Below are 14,991 nucleotides of genomic sequence, written 5' to 3'. Positions count from 1 at the left end.
GACTTCAGAAATGGGACTCCAAAGCCCCCAAATCACGAGACATGTGCTATTTTAATAAAGTCATGTGCGACACCTATGCGGACGCACAGACGCGTGCATCCGCACATTTTGGCGAAAATCCCGACCTGTGCGTACGCACAAGCAACTGTGCGCACGCACACTAGGTGATGCTGGGACGGACACGCGACGCGCTCGAAGCACTCCACGTGCTCTGCTTGGGTGGCTGTATGTACGCACAGGTAGCTGTGCACACGCACACGTCTCTCTGAGCTCATATCCTTTGATTTCTCTTGCTTTCTCTACTTTGCATGCTCTTCTTCCATTTTCCCCAATCCATTCCTACCTTAAATACCTGAAAGCACTCACCAACAACATCAAGGCATCAAATGGAAGGAAAATGAAATAAAATAGATTCAATTAGGTATAAAAGAGCATATTTTCTTGATCAAGCACAATTTGGAAGGAAAGTTAAAAAGCATGCTATTCAAGGGAATAAGTGCAAGTTTATATGATGAAAATCCTTCCAATTCCAACCAAAAACCTTTATTAAATATGAATTTATCAATTCTCCCACACTTAAACATTAGCATGTCCTCATGCTAAACACACACAAAGGAGATAGAAGAAAGGGAAAATGACTTATGCTATATACTACTTAAATGCATGCAACGATCTTAAGACTAATATCTAATATGTACTATGATGAGAGTTAGTAGAAACAAACTATGAAGTTCCAATCCATTACAAGAAACTATAGGGCCAATGCAAAGGGTTCGTGCATTAAGATCAATGTCCAAAGAATTGAATTGAAGTTGTCAAAACTATCCAATCAAACAACTTGCAAGAAGACGCAATATGAGGTGTAAAAATATGGAATTGAGCGATCAAACCCCTCACTGGATGTGTATCCACTCAATTCGCTTAGTGTTTAGGGTTTAACCACTCAATTATCCTTTTATCATGCTTTTCAAAGATTTGCAAGTCATCTAACAATCAACTAGTATTTAATGCATGAATAACAAGTATCATGAGGTCTTTAGAGGGATGTAATGGGGCTAGGGTTAGGTAGGATGAAGTTTGGTCAAGTGGACTTAAAGAATTAATTCTTTGATTAGATTGAACGTCCACCTAATCCTATATCACCTATATACACATAACAATGCAACCTTCCCACCTATTTCCTTTTTATATCTCATCTTACTCATGCATTTTCTTTTCAAACAAGGCATATGCGTCCTTTATTTATTCTTTTATTTTTACTTTGTTATGCACAAGTTTTTGTTTTTTTTTTTTTACTTGAATTATGAATGCATATGTTTCAATTAATGAAATGCATGAGCATTACCTAATTGCCAAAAATTTTCACAACGAGTTCATGCCTCTATCACCAATTCTTCCCGGAATTCCCCCACACTTAGAATTTATACACTAATCAACCCAAGCTAATCAAAGAGTAATTCATAGACATCAATGGTTTTCTGCTTAAGGGGAGTAATTTGCTATTATTAGAACAAAAAGGGGATCCATAGGCTCAAAGGGGTTCACAAAGGTGAGTGCAAGGGTTGGCCATATAGATTAGTGAGTTTATCATCAAAAACAGCCTCAATCATGCTAAATGCATCCAAACACAAATATAGGACATAAAGAATCATGCAAATCAATGAACACAATAAAAAAGGAGTACAATCACACATAAGAACAACATTATGGTTGAAAAATACAACCATCTATTAAAGCTCAAATCTCACAAGGCATGTTGTTCGAGCTCTTTTTTCCATGTTCTACAAACAAAATACTCCAAGAAAGTTGATAAAACAATTTTTCCTCAATTCAATCAATGGTATGCCCTTAGAAAAGGATTTCATGGAAATTCCTTAGTGTTTCACCACTTATTCATCATATCATGTAAAATGCAAATATTAACTACTAAATATCCATAAACGATAAAGAAATATTCACAACAAACCAAACAAGATGCCATAGAAATAAAGCTACTAAAAAAAAAGTACTACAAGAAATATTACAAAGTGTCTTTAAGAGAGAAATTTTTACCCCCTTAAAGTCATCGATCCCCCCCCCAACACTTAAATTGTGCACGGTCCTCCGTGCATACTCACGTTCCGGGAGGATGAAGAGGGGGCCACCTTCAGCTGGTGGACTCATGAGTGGGATAGTCAACTACATCGAGCTCCTCCCTAGCTAGCTCAGATAAAGCTATAGGAATCGGGCCGGGGTCTCTTCCTTCTAACTTTGCCGCTATCCACTCAAAAAGTTTGTGCTCCAAATGCTCCATGTAGTAGATATCGTGCAAGATGTCGCGGAATAGATCTGGAAGAGGACGGAGAAAAGGTGAAGCAGTTGATGGAGTTGGTAGACTTGATGGTGGTGCTATGGGTGTCTTCCTCTTGGAGGGGGTTATTTTTGTTGATCTCTCCAAATCTCCCCTCGGAATGAACTTATTGCCTCTAGGAAACTCAAGCATTATATCCATTGGTCGCCTCTCTACCCCCGCTGCATTTGCTAAGCGCATCACCATCGATGGAAATGGAATACTAACATTCTTCTTCCCAATCAATTTCCAAATCAATTTGCGCAATAAGGGCAGATGGCTATATGATTCCCTTGCATAATAGCCCAAAGTAGCAAAGCAGTTCTAAATCTCACATGGGTAGTGTGGGTGCTCGGGATGATGTAATTCACCACAATTTGATGCTATATACGAGCTTCAGCATTCAAATTAGACTATGCAATACTAGTGGGAACAGAATTCTTCCCTTTGCTATTCTCCCAAGATGCACCAGGACGGCCTATTTTCTAAAGAATGGGAGTCAGAGATATTCTTCCTTCAAAGACATCCTCTTTTATCTTGGAGTATCCATCTTTCTCAAATGGAATGTGGGGGATGTTCAGGATAGCTTCTAGAGCTTGATTGGATGTATCCAACATCTTACCCCAGAGGAAGATTGACTTTGTTTCCCATGCTTGGTAGTTTGCATAGAATTCCCGCACCATAGTCTCAATGACTTCAATGGGTTCTCGTTCGAGAAATTCCCAATGAAGCGAGGCGATCCTTTGGTGAATAATCGCCTTGTATTGGCTTGGAACCTTCAATGACCGCTCCCAATAAATTTTACGTGCCTCAATAGCCTCGTATTGAGAGTCAGCTCTTCGGTTAACCAAGGTATCCGATTTATCCCCTTGGCAATCTCCCTAAACTTCAGGAAAGTGAGCGGTAGTTCGCTCAATTGGTGGAGGAACCGGTGTCTTACCCTTCTTCCTCATCCTGAAAATACAAATAAAAGAGCTTCGAGATCATAGGGCAACAATGGAGTAAAATCATTTAGGAAGTACTAGTAATGTGAAAAGAGCTTATAGAAGTAGTGTGATTTACAAGAAACACAGTGTGTATATTCCAATGATGCGCGCGATTGGAACACACACACCGGCCAGATATCACGGCAATCGCACGCTTGAGGCAATTCACAGTTCAAAGCTTCAAGCAAGCACCATAAGAGGGAATTATTCATTGTTCATTCTCAAAAAGTAGTGATCACGCATACAATATTCTCAATTGGAAGTCCAAAAGATGTTTGATCAAGACATCATCAAAAGTTTGAACATTTGTAGAGTGGTTACTCAATTAAAATTCAAGATGAACAATGAAACTTAGATTGTATCAACACAATGCATTTACAACTAAAATCAACCAAGGAATTGCATTGGTGATTTCAATTTCTACCATTAAAAGTCATAAAAGAAGTTGCAGCATTCATATAATATGCCTAACAAGAGATAAATTGAACACATATGATGGCCAAGTCATATGAATCAAACAAAATGTTTATTGAGGTATTTTATCGAACATGTGGTATGCAATGTGCAATTTTATCACAATTAAGCTCAAATATGTTCATAACCAACCTAAAAATCAAGCAACAACACTTTGCAATACAAAGAAACAATAAGGAAAACAACTAATGAAGTTTGAGCAAGTGCAAAAAATATGAACATAAAAAGAAAGGAAAAGCAAGAACCTGAGATATAGAGGTTGAGAAGACAAGAATGAGGTGGGAAATAATGGCACTTCTTATAGCCACTGCGAAATCACAGCGGTTGGGTTTGTTGGAAAAAGAAAGCACCGAAAGAGAGAACTCATCGATGGTTTATATAGAAAAGAGAAGGAAAGGAAGAAGGAAAAAAAAAGAAGAGAAGAGAAGAAAAGAGAAAGAGAGAGAGAGTGGTTGCCAGCGGTGGGCTGGTGGCGGCGGCGGCCAGGACCGGCGGGGTTGGGTAGAGAAGAGGGAGAGAGGGCAGCTTTGAAGAAGAAAAAAAAGAGAAGGCTGCCTCTCAACAGGGCAGGTCGCCCTGTTATTGCCCAGAACGCGTCCTGTGCGGACGCACAGAGACAAAAACTTAGAAGGGTGCGAACGCACATAGCGTGCAATTGCTACCACCAGAGGGATGCCAGAAGGACGTGCGGACGCACGCAACCGTGCGCTCGCACAGACGGTTTTTTTTTATAACTTGGGGACAAAAGCTCATGTGCGTGCGCACACAGGTCCGTGCGCATGCACAGAGGCTAGAAGTGGGGGAGGTTGTCCCCACGCACAACCTGTTCCCTCACTGCCACTATAGGGGCTATCAAGTTGCGTGTGGGCGCACACGTCTGTGTAGCCTAACAGATGGAGTATGTGAGGGGTTGTGTGCGTACACACGCGGCTGTGTGCACGCACATGTCAAAGAAAATTGGGCAGCGCGCACGCACAAGCTGTGCTGGCGCTGCGACCAGAGGGCACGAAAAAGCGTGTGCGGACGCACAGGTGGGTGCGGACGCACAAATCCCCTATTTCAGAAAATTCTTTCCTCTTCAAAGCTAAGGTTCCTACCCTTAGTATATCAACATACCCACCCCAAACCATTCAAATAAGCACAAATTCATAGTCCACAAGTAATACAACTTGAACAACTCAAAATTCATCAAATCAAACCTGAACTAATCATTATATCACAAAAAGGCAAACAAGGCAAACGACTATAAATAAGAGATAGAGTTGGATTAATGTCACCATGGTGGGGTGTCTCCCACCAAGCACTTTGGTTTAGAGTCCTAAGTTGGACTTGCATGGCTTCATTAATCACTTGAGAACTTCACCAAGGAGGTAGATCTCCAACTCCTTGGCATTTTTGGGTTGATTATGATAGAGCTTCACCCTATGACCATTGACCTTGAACTTAACTCCATTAGTGGGGTGAATCACTCCCACCACCTCATATGGCTTGACATCTACCACTTTAAATGACCCATCCCATCTAGACCTCAATTTCCCGGGCATGAATCGCAACCTTGAATTGTATACAAGCACTTCATCACCTATCTTGAAGTTCTTCCGCTTTATATTCTGGTCATGGAATGCCTTAGCTTTTTCCTTGTAGAACTGAGCATTTTCATATGCTTCCAACCTAAGGCATTCTAATTCTTTCAATTGGAGCTTACGCTCCATTCCCGCCCCCTTTAAGTCCCGATTGCAATTCTTTACCACTCAAAAGGCTCTATGTTGGATCTCAACTGGGAGATGACAGGGTTTCCCAAAAATAATACGGAAGGGGCTCATTCCAATTGGAGTCTTGTAAGCAGTCCTATAGGCCCATAATGCATCTCCCAGTCTAGAACTCCAATCCTTCCTCTGTGGGTTAACCACCTTCTCTAAGATTTGTTTGATCTCCCTGTTAGATACTTCCACTTGCCCATTGGTTTGGGGGTGATAGGCTATAGAAACATTGTGAATAACCCCATACTTTTTCATTAATTCCTCAATTTTCCTGTTACAAAAGTGGATTCCTTGGTCGCTCATGACTGCTCGTGGTAACCCAAATATACAAATAATATTATTTTTCAAAAAGGAAGCAACGGTATTAGCATCATCGCAATGGGTAGGAATTGCTTCCACCCATTTAGAGACGTAGTCCACTGCTAACAATATGTACACAAACCCATTGGAATTTGGAAATGGCCCCATGAAATCCATGCCCCAAACATAAAAAATCTCACAAAAAATCATCGGTTGTTGGGGCATCTCATCTCTCTGAGAGGTGTTTCCAGATTTTTGGCATTGATGACAGGATTTGCAAAATTGGTTGGCATCCCTAAACAAAGTGGGCCACCAGAATCCGCAGTCTAAAACCTTCCTCACTGTTCGTTGTGGGCCAAAATGACCCCCACGCTCAGATGAGTGGCAAAATTGAAGGATAGACTGGAACTCAGATTCTGGCATGTACTTCCTAATTACTTGATCCGCTCTACGCCTCCACAGATGTGGATCATCCCAAAGATAATACTTAGTATCGCTTCTCAATCTATCTTTTTGATGCTTTGAAAATTATGGGGGAAAAATGTGAGCGACCAAGTAATTAGCTATCGGGGCAAACCATGGGGTGCTTTGGGATATTGCTTGCAAGGTATCTAAGGAAAATGAGTCACTGATAGGAGTGGGATCTGGAGTTAAATGCTCGAGCCGACTCAAATGGTCCGCCACTAGATTTTGAGACCCACTTCTATCTTTGATCTCTAAGTCAAATTCTTACAAAAGTAATATCCACCTAATGAGCCTAGGCTTTGACTCCTTATTCTTTAGGAAATATATCAAAGCGGCATGGTCCGAATGCACCACCACCTTAGGGCCTAGCAAATAGGGTCAAAACTTGTCTAGAGCAAAAACAATGGCTAAAAGCTCTTTCTCAGTGGTGGTGTAATTCGACTGAGCCAAATCCAGAGTTTTTGATGCATATGCTATAGTGTAAGGAGCATTACCATCACATTGTGCTAGCACGGCACCTACAGCATGATTCGAGGCGTCGCACATGATCTCAAAAGGTTGATTCCAATTTGGGCCTCACACAATAGAAGCTGTGGTTAGCGCTTCCTTCAACTTGTCAAAAGCCTTTTTGCAATCTTCATTGAAATGAAATTCTACATCCTTTTGTAGTATGCGGGAAAGGGGCAATGCGACTTTGCTAAAGTCCTTGATGAACCGATGATAAAAACCTGCATGACCAAGGAAGGAAGGATCTCCCTCACCGAGGAGGGGTAAGGTAAACTCGAAATGACATCGATCTTAGCCGGGTCGACAGAAATTCCGTCTTTAGAAACAATATGACCCAACACTATACCTTGTTTCACCATGAAATGGCACTTTTCAAAATTCAGAACAAGGTTATTATTGGTGCATCACTCTAGTACCCTAGCTAAGTTCTCTAAACAAGCATCAAAGGAGCTGCCATACACACTGAAATCATCCATGAAGACTTCCATACAATCCTCCAAAAGATCCGAGAAAACACTAATCATGCATCTTTGGAACGTTGCCGGGGCGTTGCATAAACCAAACGTCGTTCTCTTATACGCAAACGTTCTAAAGGGGCAAGTAAAAGTTGATTTCTCCTGATCTTCAGGAGCTATGTGAATTTGAAAGTAACCTGTGTATCCATCTAGAAAGCAATAATGGGATTTACCTGCCAAGCAATCCAACATTTGGTCAATGAACGGCAATGGGTAATGGTCCTTCCATGTTACTTGATTCAGCCAGCGGTAATCAATGCACACTCGCCAAGTGTTCTGGACTCGGGTGGCCACAAGCTCTCCACTCTCCGTCTTCACCATTGTTACACCGGACTTCTTCGGCACTACTTGGACCGGACTCACCCATTCAATTTCAGAAATCAGGTAGATGATGTTCGCTTCCAAGAGGCGAGTCACTTCCTTCTTGACTAGGTCAAGGATTGTAGGATTTAGCCGTCTTTGCAATTGTCGGACCGGCTTGGCGCCTTCTTCCAAGAAAATCCGATGGAGGCACACTTGAGGGCTTATCCCCATAATGTCACTTAAGCTCCATCCGATTACCTTTTTATACTTCTGAATAACTTCGAGGAGTTGTTGCTCTTCTTGATCGGAGAGGTCGGTTGCCACTATCACCGGAAATTTATGTTCCCTATGAAGGAATGCATACTTAACATGAGGTGGTAGTGGTTTCAAATCTTCCCTTGCTTCATGGTGGGGTAACTTGTTCTCTTGATTGTGGAGACTTGGAGGGCTACTTCCATCTTCTTCCTCCTCAAGGTTCCCTACTTGGAAGATCACATCATCACTTAGACCTTTTTGAAGCTCATAGTGGCTATTTTCTTCAAGTCTGCCCTGTCTCCCATCTTCAATAAATTCTTCACCCACATCAATAGATTCCTCCTTCGGAAGAGCGGGTTGAGGGGTTACCTTACTAAGCGGCTCACTTCCTTTCGGAGTTATAGCATTAATGCTAGATTCTGGGGTTGATGGGTGTATCAAGGGTGGAGGGGCAAGGTTACTAGGGGTGGAGTGAGAGGGTACTAATCGCGACAAAGCTTCGGCAAGAGTGGCCATGCAATTCTCTTACTTCCTTTGAAATTTCCTTTGCTCTTGGATGAGGACTTGAAAGCTAGGCTCTCCATGAGGGAAGTTAATTGCGGTGGAATGGTGGGGAAAGTTACGTTGTCCCACTTATGGCGGTAGGTAGATGGGTGAAGATGGAATTGGTGGTGGAAAAGGTATAGGGGCTTGAGCGTATGATGGTTGTATCTCATGTCGAGGGTATGGAGCATGAACATATGGATGGCCAAAACTGTAGTGAGGACATGTTCCACTAGGTGTGAGAGGTTGATAGAAATTAGGATCGTAGAGCCCTCGCAACGGTCCTTGTTGCCAAGAGTTGACTGCTTATGAGCCTCCCTCAAATTGACATCCCATACCTTGAGGTGAACCAACGTCGGAATTGCCACCCCCTGCAACATGATAACAACTAGACTCCAAGCCAAAAGGGTGATAGTTCATGATGAATAGGAAAAATAAAATGCAACGATATCAACAAAAGCAATGAACAAATGCGTATATATGTTCTAATTATATCTACTAGTTTAGGCCTAAACAAACAAAAAGTGTTAGTTTCTATCCATACTAGGATAGAGGTGCCTCTTACTAATTAGTGCCAAGTGGCAAACCAAAATCAAGTATTCACAATATTCACATGTTTACAACAACCAAAAATTGTAGCACTCATTGCAGTTAAAGTGAACTCCCCGGCAACGGCGCCAAAATTTGATAGTGATGAGGGGTAACCTACTCACATGTGGGTTAGGAAATCGGTTATCCAAAGAAACGGATTTAACGTTGAATGTATAGGCCCAACCCGACAAATTGGCCCCTCAAATCAAATTGGAAATTCACAAGATATGTCACAAGCAAAACCAAATTAAAACTGAGAGTATTAGACTCCTGAGTCGTCTCCCTAGGAGTACTTTAGAACAATGAGTGTGCCATTCCGGTTGTAGTGATCAACGGGGTGTGAATGAAGAAATCAACATATAAAGCAATAAAAGAACATGAAAAATTGTAATGATTGAACTAATTAAGAAATTAAAGACCGATTATGCAATATAAACAAGTAAAGTATAAAAGAATTCAACATATGAAGGTATAAAAGATTGAAAGCATTGACGTTAGGATTTTATGGTGGTAAAGAAATTCATAAAAACAGTCGTGTTGTAGATATAGTCTCTAAACCAACAGAAATCCCTTCGTACAAACGTTTTGGTTGTCACAAGTAACAAACCCCTAAATAAATTGATAACCGAAGTATTCAAACCTCGGGTCGTCTTCTCAAGGAACTACATGGAAGTATGTTCTTATTATTGGTTATGGAGATTGTAAATTGGGGTTTTGAGAATGAGGAGTGAATAGTTTAATTAGCAATTAAAGTAAATAAAGAACAAGTAATTTAAATGGCAAGTAAAATAAATAAATGACTGTAAATAAACTTTTGGCAAGGTATGAGAAATTAGAGGTCCTATCCTAGCTATCCTTATCAATGATTATGAGAATTGAATCTTAATTCCACTTTGTTAACCTTTACTAAGATAAAGGAAGGTTAAGGGATTAATTGGTTGATCTTCGAATCCTATTTATTTCCTAAGGAAAGATTGGGATTATTGAAGTTCAATTCAATTAACAAAGATAACAATTACCATTCATGTTTGAGTTTGATAACTCCTGAATTAATGATTTCTTAACAAAGACCAAAAGGGAGGAAAGTAAATCTACTGGAATAAAAATGTCTTCAGATGGGAATAACAATAATGTAAATAAGAGAAAGCAATATTAAACTGAAATGCCTTTTGGACCTGGATTTGGGCCAAAACAGGCTTCAGAATTCGCTGGGAGCATTTTCTACAATTTCTGGTGCGTGGCCTCTGTCACGTGTCCGCGTGGGTAATGAGCGGATAATTTATACACTTTTTGGCATTGTTTTTAGTATGTTTTTAGTAGAATCTAGTTACTTTTAGGGATGTTTTCATTAGTTTTTATGTCAAATTCACATTTCTTGACTTTACTATGAGTTTGTGTGTTTTTCTGTGATTTCAGGTATTTTCTGGCTGAAATTGAGGGACTTGAGCAAAAATCAGATTCAGAGGTTGAAGAAGGACTGCTGATGCTGTTGGATTCTGACCTCCCTGCACTCAAAATGGATTTTCTGGAGCAACAGAACTCAAAATGGCGCGCTTCTAATTGCGTTGGAAAGTAGACATCCAGCGCTTTCCAGCAATATATAATAGTCCATATTTTGCCCAAGTTTAGATGACACAAACTAGCGTTCAACGCCAGCTCTCTAAGTTGCAAAGTGGAGTTCATCAACGCCCAAACTGGCACAAAACCTGGCGTTCAACTCCAAGAATGACCTCTCCACGTGTAGACTTCAAGCTCAGCCCAAGCACACACCAAGTGGGCCCTGGAAGTGGATTTATGCATCAATTACTTACTTCTGTAAACCCTAGTAGCTAGTTTATTATAAATAGGACTCTTTACTATTGTATTTGACATCTTTGGATCATCTTTGAATCCGGGATTGTATCTTTGAACATCTTTGGACGCCTGGTTCTTAGATCATGGGGGCTGGCCTCTCGGCCATGCCTGGACCTTTCACTTATATATTTTTAATGGTAGAGTTTCTACACTCCATAGATTAAGGTGTGGAGCTCTGCTGTTCCTCAAAGATTAATGCAAAGTACTATTGTTTTTCTATTCAATTCAACTTATTCCGCTTCTAAGATATTCATTCGCACTTCAACCTGAATGTGATGAACGCGTGCCTGACAACCACTTCCGTTCTACCTTCGATTGAATGATTATCTCTTGGATCTCTTAATCAGAATCTTCGTGGTGTAAGCTAGATTGATGGCGGCATTCATGAGAATCCGGAAAGTCTAAACCTTGTCTGTGGTATTCCGAGTAGGATTCTGGGATTGAATGACTGTGACGAGCTTCAAACTCGTGATTGCTGGGCGTAGTGACAGACACAAAAGGAGGGTGAATCCTATTCCATCATGATCGGGAACCTCAGATGATTAGCCGTGCTGTGACAGAGCATTTGGACCATTTTCACAAGAGGAGGGGAGGTAACCATTGACAACGGTGATGCCCTTGCATAAAGCCAGCCATGGAAAGGAGTAAGACTGATTGGATGAAGACAGCGGGAAGGCAGAGATTCAGAGGAACGAAAGCATCTCTACACGCTTATCTAAAATTCTCACCAATGAATTACATAAGTATTTCTATCCTTATTACTTGGACGACCCAGTGCACTTGCTGGTTAGTTGTATCGAAGTTGTGACAAATTATGAATTGAGATTAGAGCACCAAGTTTTTGGAGCCATTACCAGAGATCACAATTTCGTGCACCAAGTTTTTGGCGCCGTTGCTGGGGATTGTTCGAGTTTGGACAACTGACGGTTCATCTTGTTGCTCAGATTGGGTAACTTTCTTTTCGTTTTCTGTTCAAAAAGTTTTCAAAAATTTTTCAAAAAAAAAAAATCTTTCAAAAATATATTTTTCTTCAGAATTTTTAAGAATGAATTCTAGTGTTTCATGAAGCATGTTGAAGCCTGGCTGGCTGTAAAGCCATGCCTAATTCCTTTGGATAGGGTATGTCAGGCGTGTCATGTCTGAGTTACATACTAAAGCTTGGCTGACTATTAAGCCATGCCTAACCCTTTGATTGGAGCTTTAGACTAAAGAACATAAGATTCCTGGAATTCATATTAAAAATTTTGGAATCCTTATTTTTCTTTTTCGAAAAAAATTAAAAGAAAATACAAAAAAATCATAAAACCATAAAAATATAAAATATTTCATGTTTCTTGTTTGAGTCTTGAGTCAAGTTGAAATTTTGGTGTCAATTGCATATTCATCTTGCATTTTTCAAAAAATTCATGCATTCATAGTGTTCTTCATGATCTTCAAGTTGTTCTTGGTAAGTCTTCTTGTTTGATCTTGATGTTTTCATGTTTTGTGTCTTTTCTTGTTTTTTCATATGCATTCTTGCATTCATAGTGTCTATACATGAAAGATTTCTAAGTTTGGTGTCTTGCATGTTTTCTTTGCATATAAAAATTTTCAAAAAATAAGTTCTTGATGTTCATCTTGACATTCAAAGTGTTCTTGGTGTTCATCTTGACATTCATAGTGTTCTTGCATTCATCACATACTTTGATCCAAAATTCTCATGCATTGCATCATTTTGCATGTTTTTCTCTCTCATCATAAAAATTCAAAAATCAAAAAAATATCTTTCCCTTTTTCTCTCTTAAAATTTCGAAAATTAGATTTGACTTTTTCAAAAATTTTTAAAATCTAGTTGTTTTTATGAGTCAAATCAAATTTTCAATTTAAAAAATTTTATCTTTTTCAAAATCTTTTTCAAAAATCAAATCTTTTCCATTTTTCTTAGTTATTTTCGAAAATTCCAAAAATATTTTTCAAAAATGTTTTTCTTATTTTTATATCAAATTTTCGAAAATAACAATAACAATTAATGTTTTGATTCACAAATTTCAAGTTTGTTACTTGCTTGTTAAGAAAGATTCAAACTTTGAGTTCTAGAATCACATCTTGTGATTTCTTGTGAATCAAGTCATTAATTGTGATTTTAAAAATCAAATCTTTTTCAAAACTAATTTCAATCATATCTTTTCAAAAATATCTTCTTATCTTATCTTTTTTTAAAAATTTGATTTCAAAATATCTTTTCTAACTTTATATCTTCTTATCTTTTCAAAATTGATTATCAAATCTGTTTCAACTAACTAACTAACTTTTTATTTGTTTCTTATCTTTTTCAAAACTACCTAACTAACTCCCTCTCTCTCTAATTTTCGAAAATATCTTCCCCCTTTTTCAAAATTTCTTTTTAATTAACTAATTATTTTAATTTTTTATTTTAATTTTCGAAAACTACTAACCTTTTTCAAAAACTATTTTCGAAAATCACTAACCCTTTTTCAAAATAATTTTCGAAAATTCTTCTCCCTTATCTCCTTCTATTTATTTATTCATCTACTAACACTTCATCTCACCCAAATTCGAACCCCTTCTTCCATCTGTGTTCGAATTTCTTCTTCTTCTTTTCTTCTATTCACACAGGGACCTCTATACTGTGGTAAAAAGGATCCCTATTATTATTATTATTTTTCTGTCCCTCTTTTTCATATGAGCAGGAGCAAAGACAAGAATATTCTTGTTGAAGCAGATCCAGAACCTGAAAGGACTCTGAAAAGGAAACTAAGAGAAGCTAAAATACAACAATTCGGAGATAACCTTACAGAAATTTTCGAACAGGAAGAGGAGATGGCAGCCGAAAATAATAAAAATGCAAGGAGAATGCTTGGTGACTTTACTGCACCTAATTCCAATTTACATGGAAGAAGCATCTCCATTCCTGCCATTGGAGCAAACAACTTTGAGCTGAAACCTCAGCTAGTTTCTCTGATGCAGCAGAACTGCAAGTTTCATGGACTTCCATCTGAAGATCCTTTTCAGTTCTTAACTGAATTCTTGCAGATCTATGATACTGTTAAGACAGGCTCATGCTTTTCCCTTTTGCTGTAAGAGACAAAGCTAGAGTGTGGTTGGACTCTCAACCCAAAGACAGCCTGAACTCTTGGGATAAGCTGGTCACGGCTTTCTTAGCCAAGTTCTTTCCTCCTCAAAAGCTGAGCAAGCTTAGAGTGGATGTTCAAACCTTCAGACAGAAAGAAGGTGAATCCCTCTATGAAGCTTGGGAAAGATACAAGCAGCTGACCAAAAAGTGTCCTTCTGACATGCTTTCAGAATGGACTATCCTGCATATATTCTATGATGGTTTATTTGAGCTATCAAATATGTCATTGGATACTTCTGCAGGTGGATCCATTCACCTAAAGAAAACACCTGCAGAAGCTCAAGAACTCATTGACATGGTTGCTAATAACCAGTTCATGTACACTTCTGAGAGGAATTCTGTGAATAATGGGACGCCTATGAAGAAGGGAGTTCTTGAAATTGATACTCTGAATGCCATATTGGCTCAAAACAAAATATTGACTCAGCAAGTTAATATAATTTCTCAGAGTCTGAATGGAATGCAAGTTGCATCCAACAGTACTCAAGAGGCATCTTTTGAAGAAGAAGCTTATGATCCTGAGAACCCTGCAATAGCAGAGGTGAATTACTTAGGTGAACCTTATGGAAACACCTATAATCCATCATGGAGAAATCATCCAAATCTCTCATGGAAGGATCAACAAAAGCCTCAACAAGGCTTTAATAATGGTGGAAGATACAGGTTTAACAATAGTAAACCTTTTCCATCATCCACTCAGCAACTGACAGAGAACTCTGAACAAAATACTTCTAATTTATCAAACTTAGTCTCTAATCTATCTACGACCACTGTAAGTTTCATGAATGAAACAAGGTCATCCATTAGAAATTTGGAGGCACAAGTGGGCCAACTGAGTAAAAGGATCACTGAAATCCCTCCTAGTACTCTCCCAAGCAATACAGAAGAAAATCCAAAAGGAGAGTGCAAGGCCATTGAATTAATCACCATGGCCGAACCTGTGAAGGAAGGAGAGGACGTGAATCCCAATGAGGAA

General features: G+C 39.2%; 1 protein-coding gene and 1 non-coding gene across 2 annotated transcripts; both read right to left on the bottom strand.

Moving 5' to 3' along the window:
* Window positions 1-5,135: 5,135 nt before the first annotated feature.
* On the bottom strand, window positions 5,136-5,501 carry LOC112763473 (uncharacterized). Its single transcript, XM_025809130.1, has one exon. It carries the CDS (start codon window positions 5,499-5,501, stop codon window positions 5,136-5,138), a length of 366 nt encoding a protein of 121 aa, XP_025664915.1.
* Window positions 5,502-14,073: 8,572 nt separating this feature from the next.
* LOC112768159 (small nucleolar RNA R71) lies at window positions 14,074-14,181 on the bottom strand. The gene has a single exon (XR_003185597.1). It is a non-coding gene; the product is annotated as a small nucleolar RNA R71 (small nucleolar RNA).
* Window positions 14,182-14,991: the final 810 nt, after the last annotated feature.

Source organism: Arachis hypogaea, chromosome 17, assembly GCF_003086295.3.
Source record: "Arachis hypogaea cultivar Tifrunner chromosome 17, arahy.Tifrunner.gnm2.J5K5, whole genome shotgun sequence".
Taxonomy (NCBI): domain Eukaryota; kingdom Viridiplantae; phylum Streptophyta; class Magnoliopsida; order Fabales; family Fabaceae; genus Arachis; species Arachis hypogaea.
The sequence above is the reverse complement of the archived record's forward strand: the minus strand, read 5'-3'. Positions and strand labels throughout refer to the sequence as shown.

Coding starts and splice junctions, on each gene's coding strand:
- LOC112763473 (XM_025809130.1), bottom strand. CDS start 5,501: ATGGAGCGTAAGCTCCAATTGAAAGAATTAGAATGCCTTAGGTTGGAA.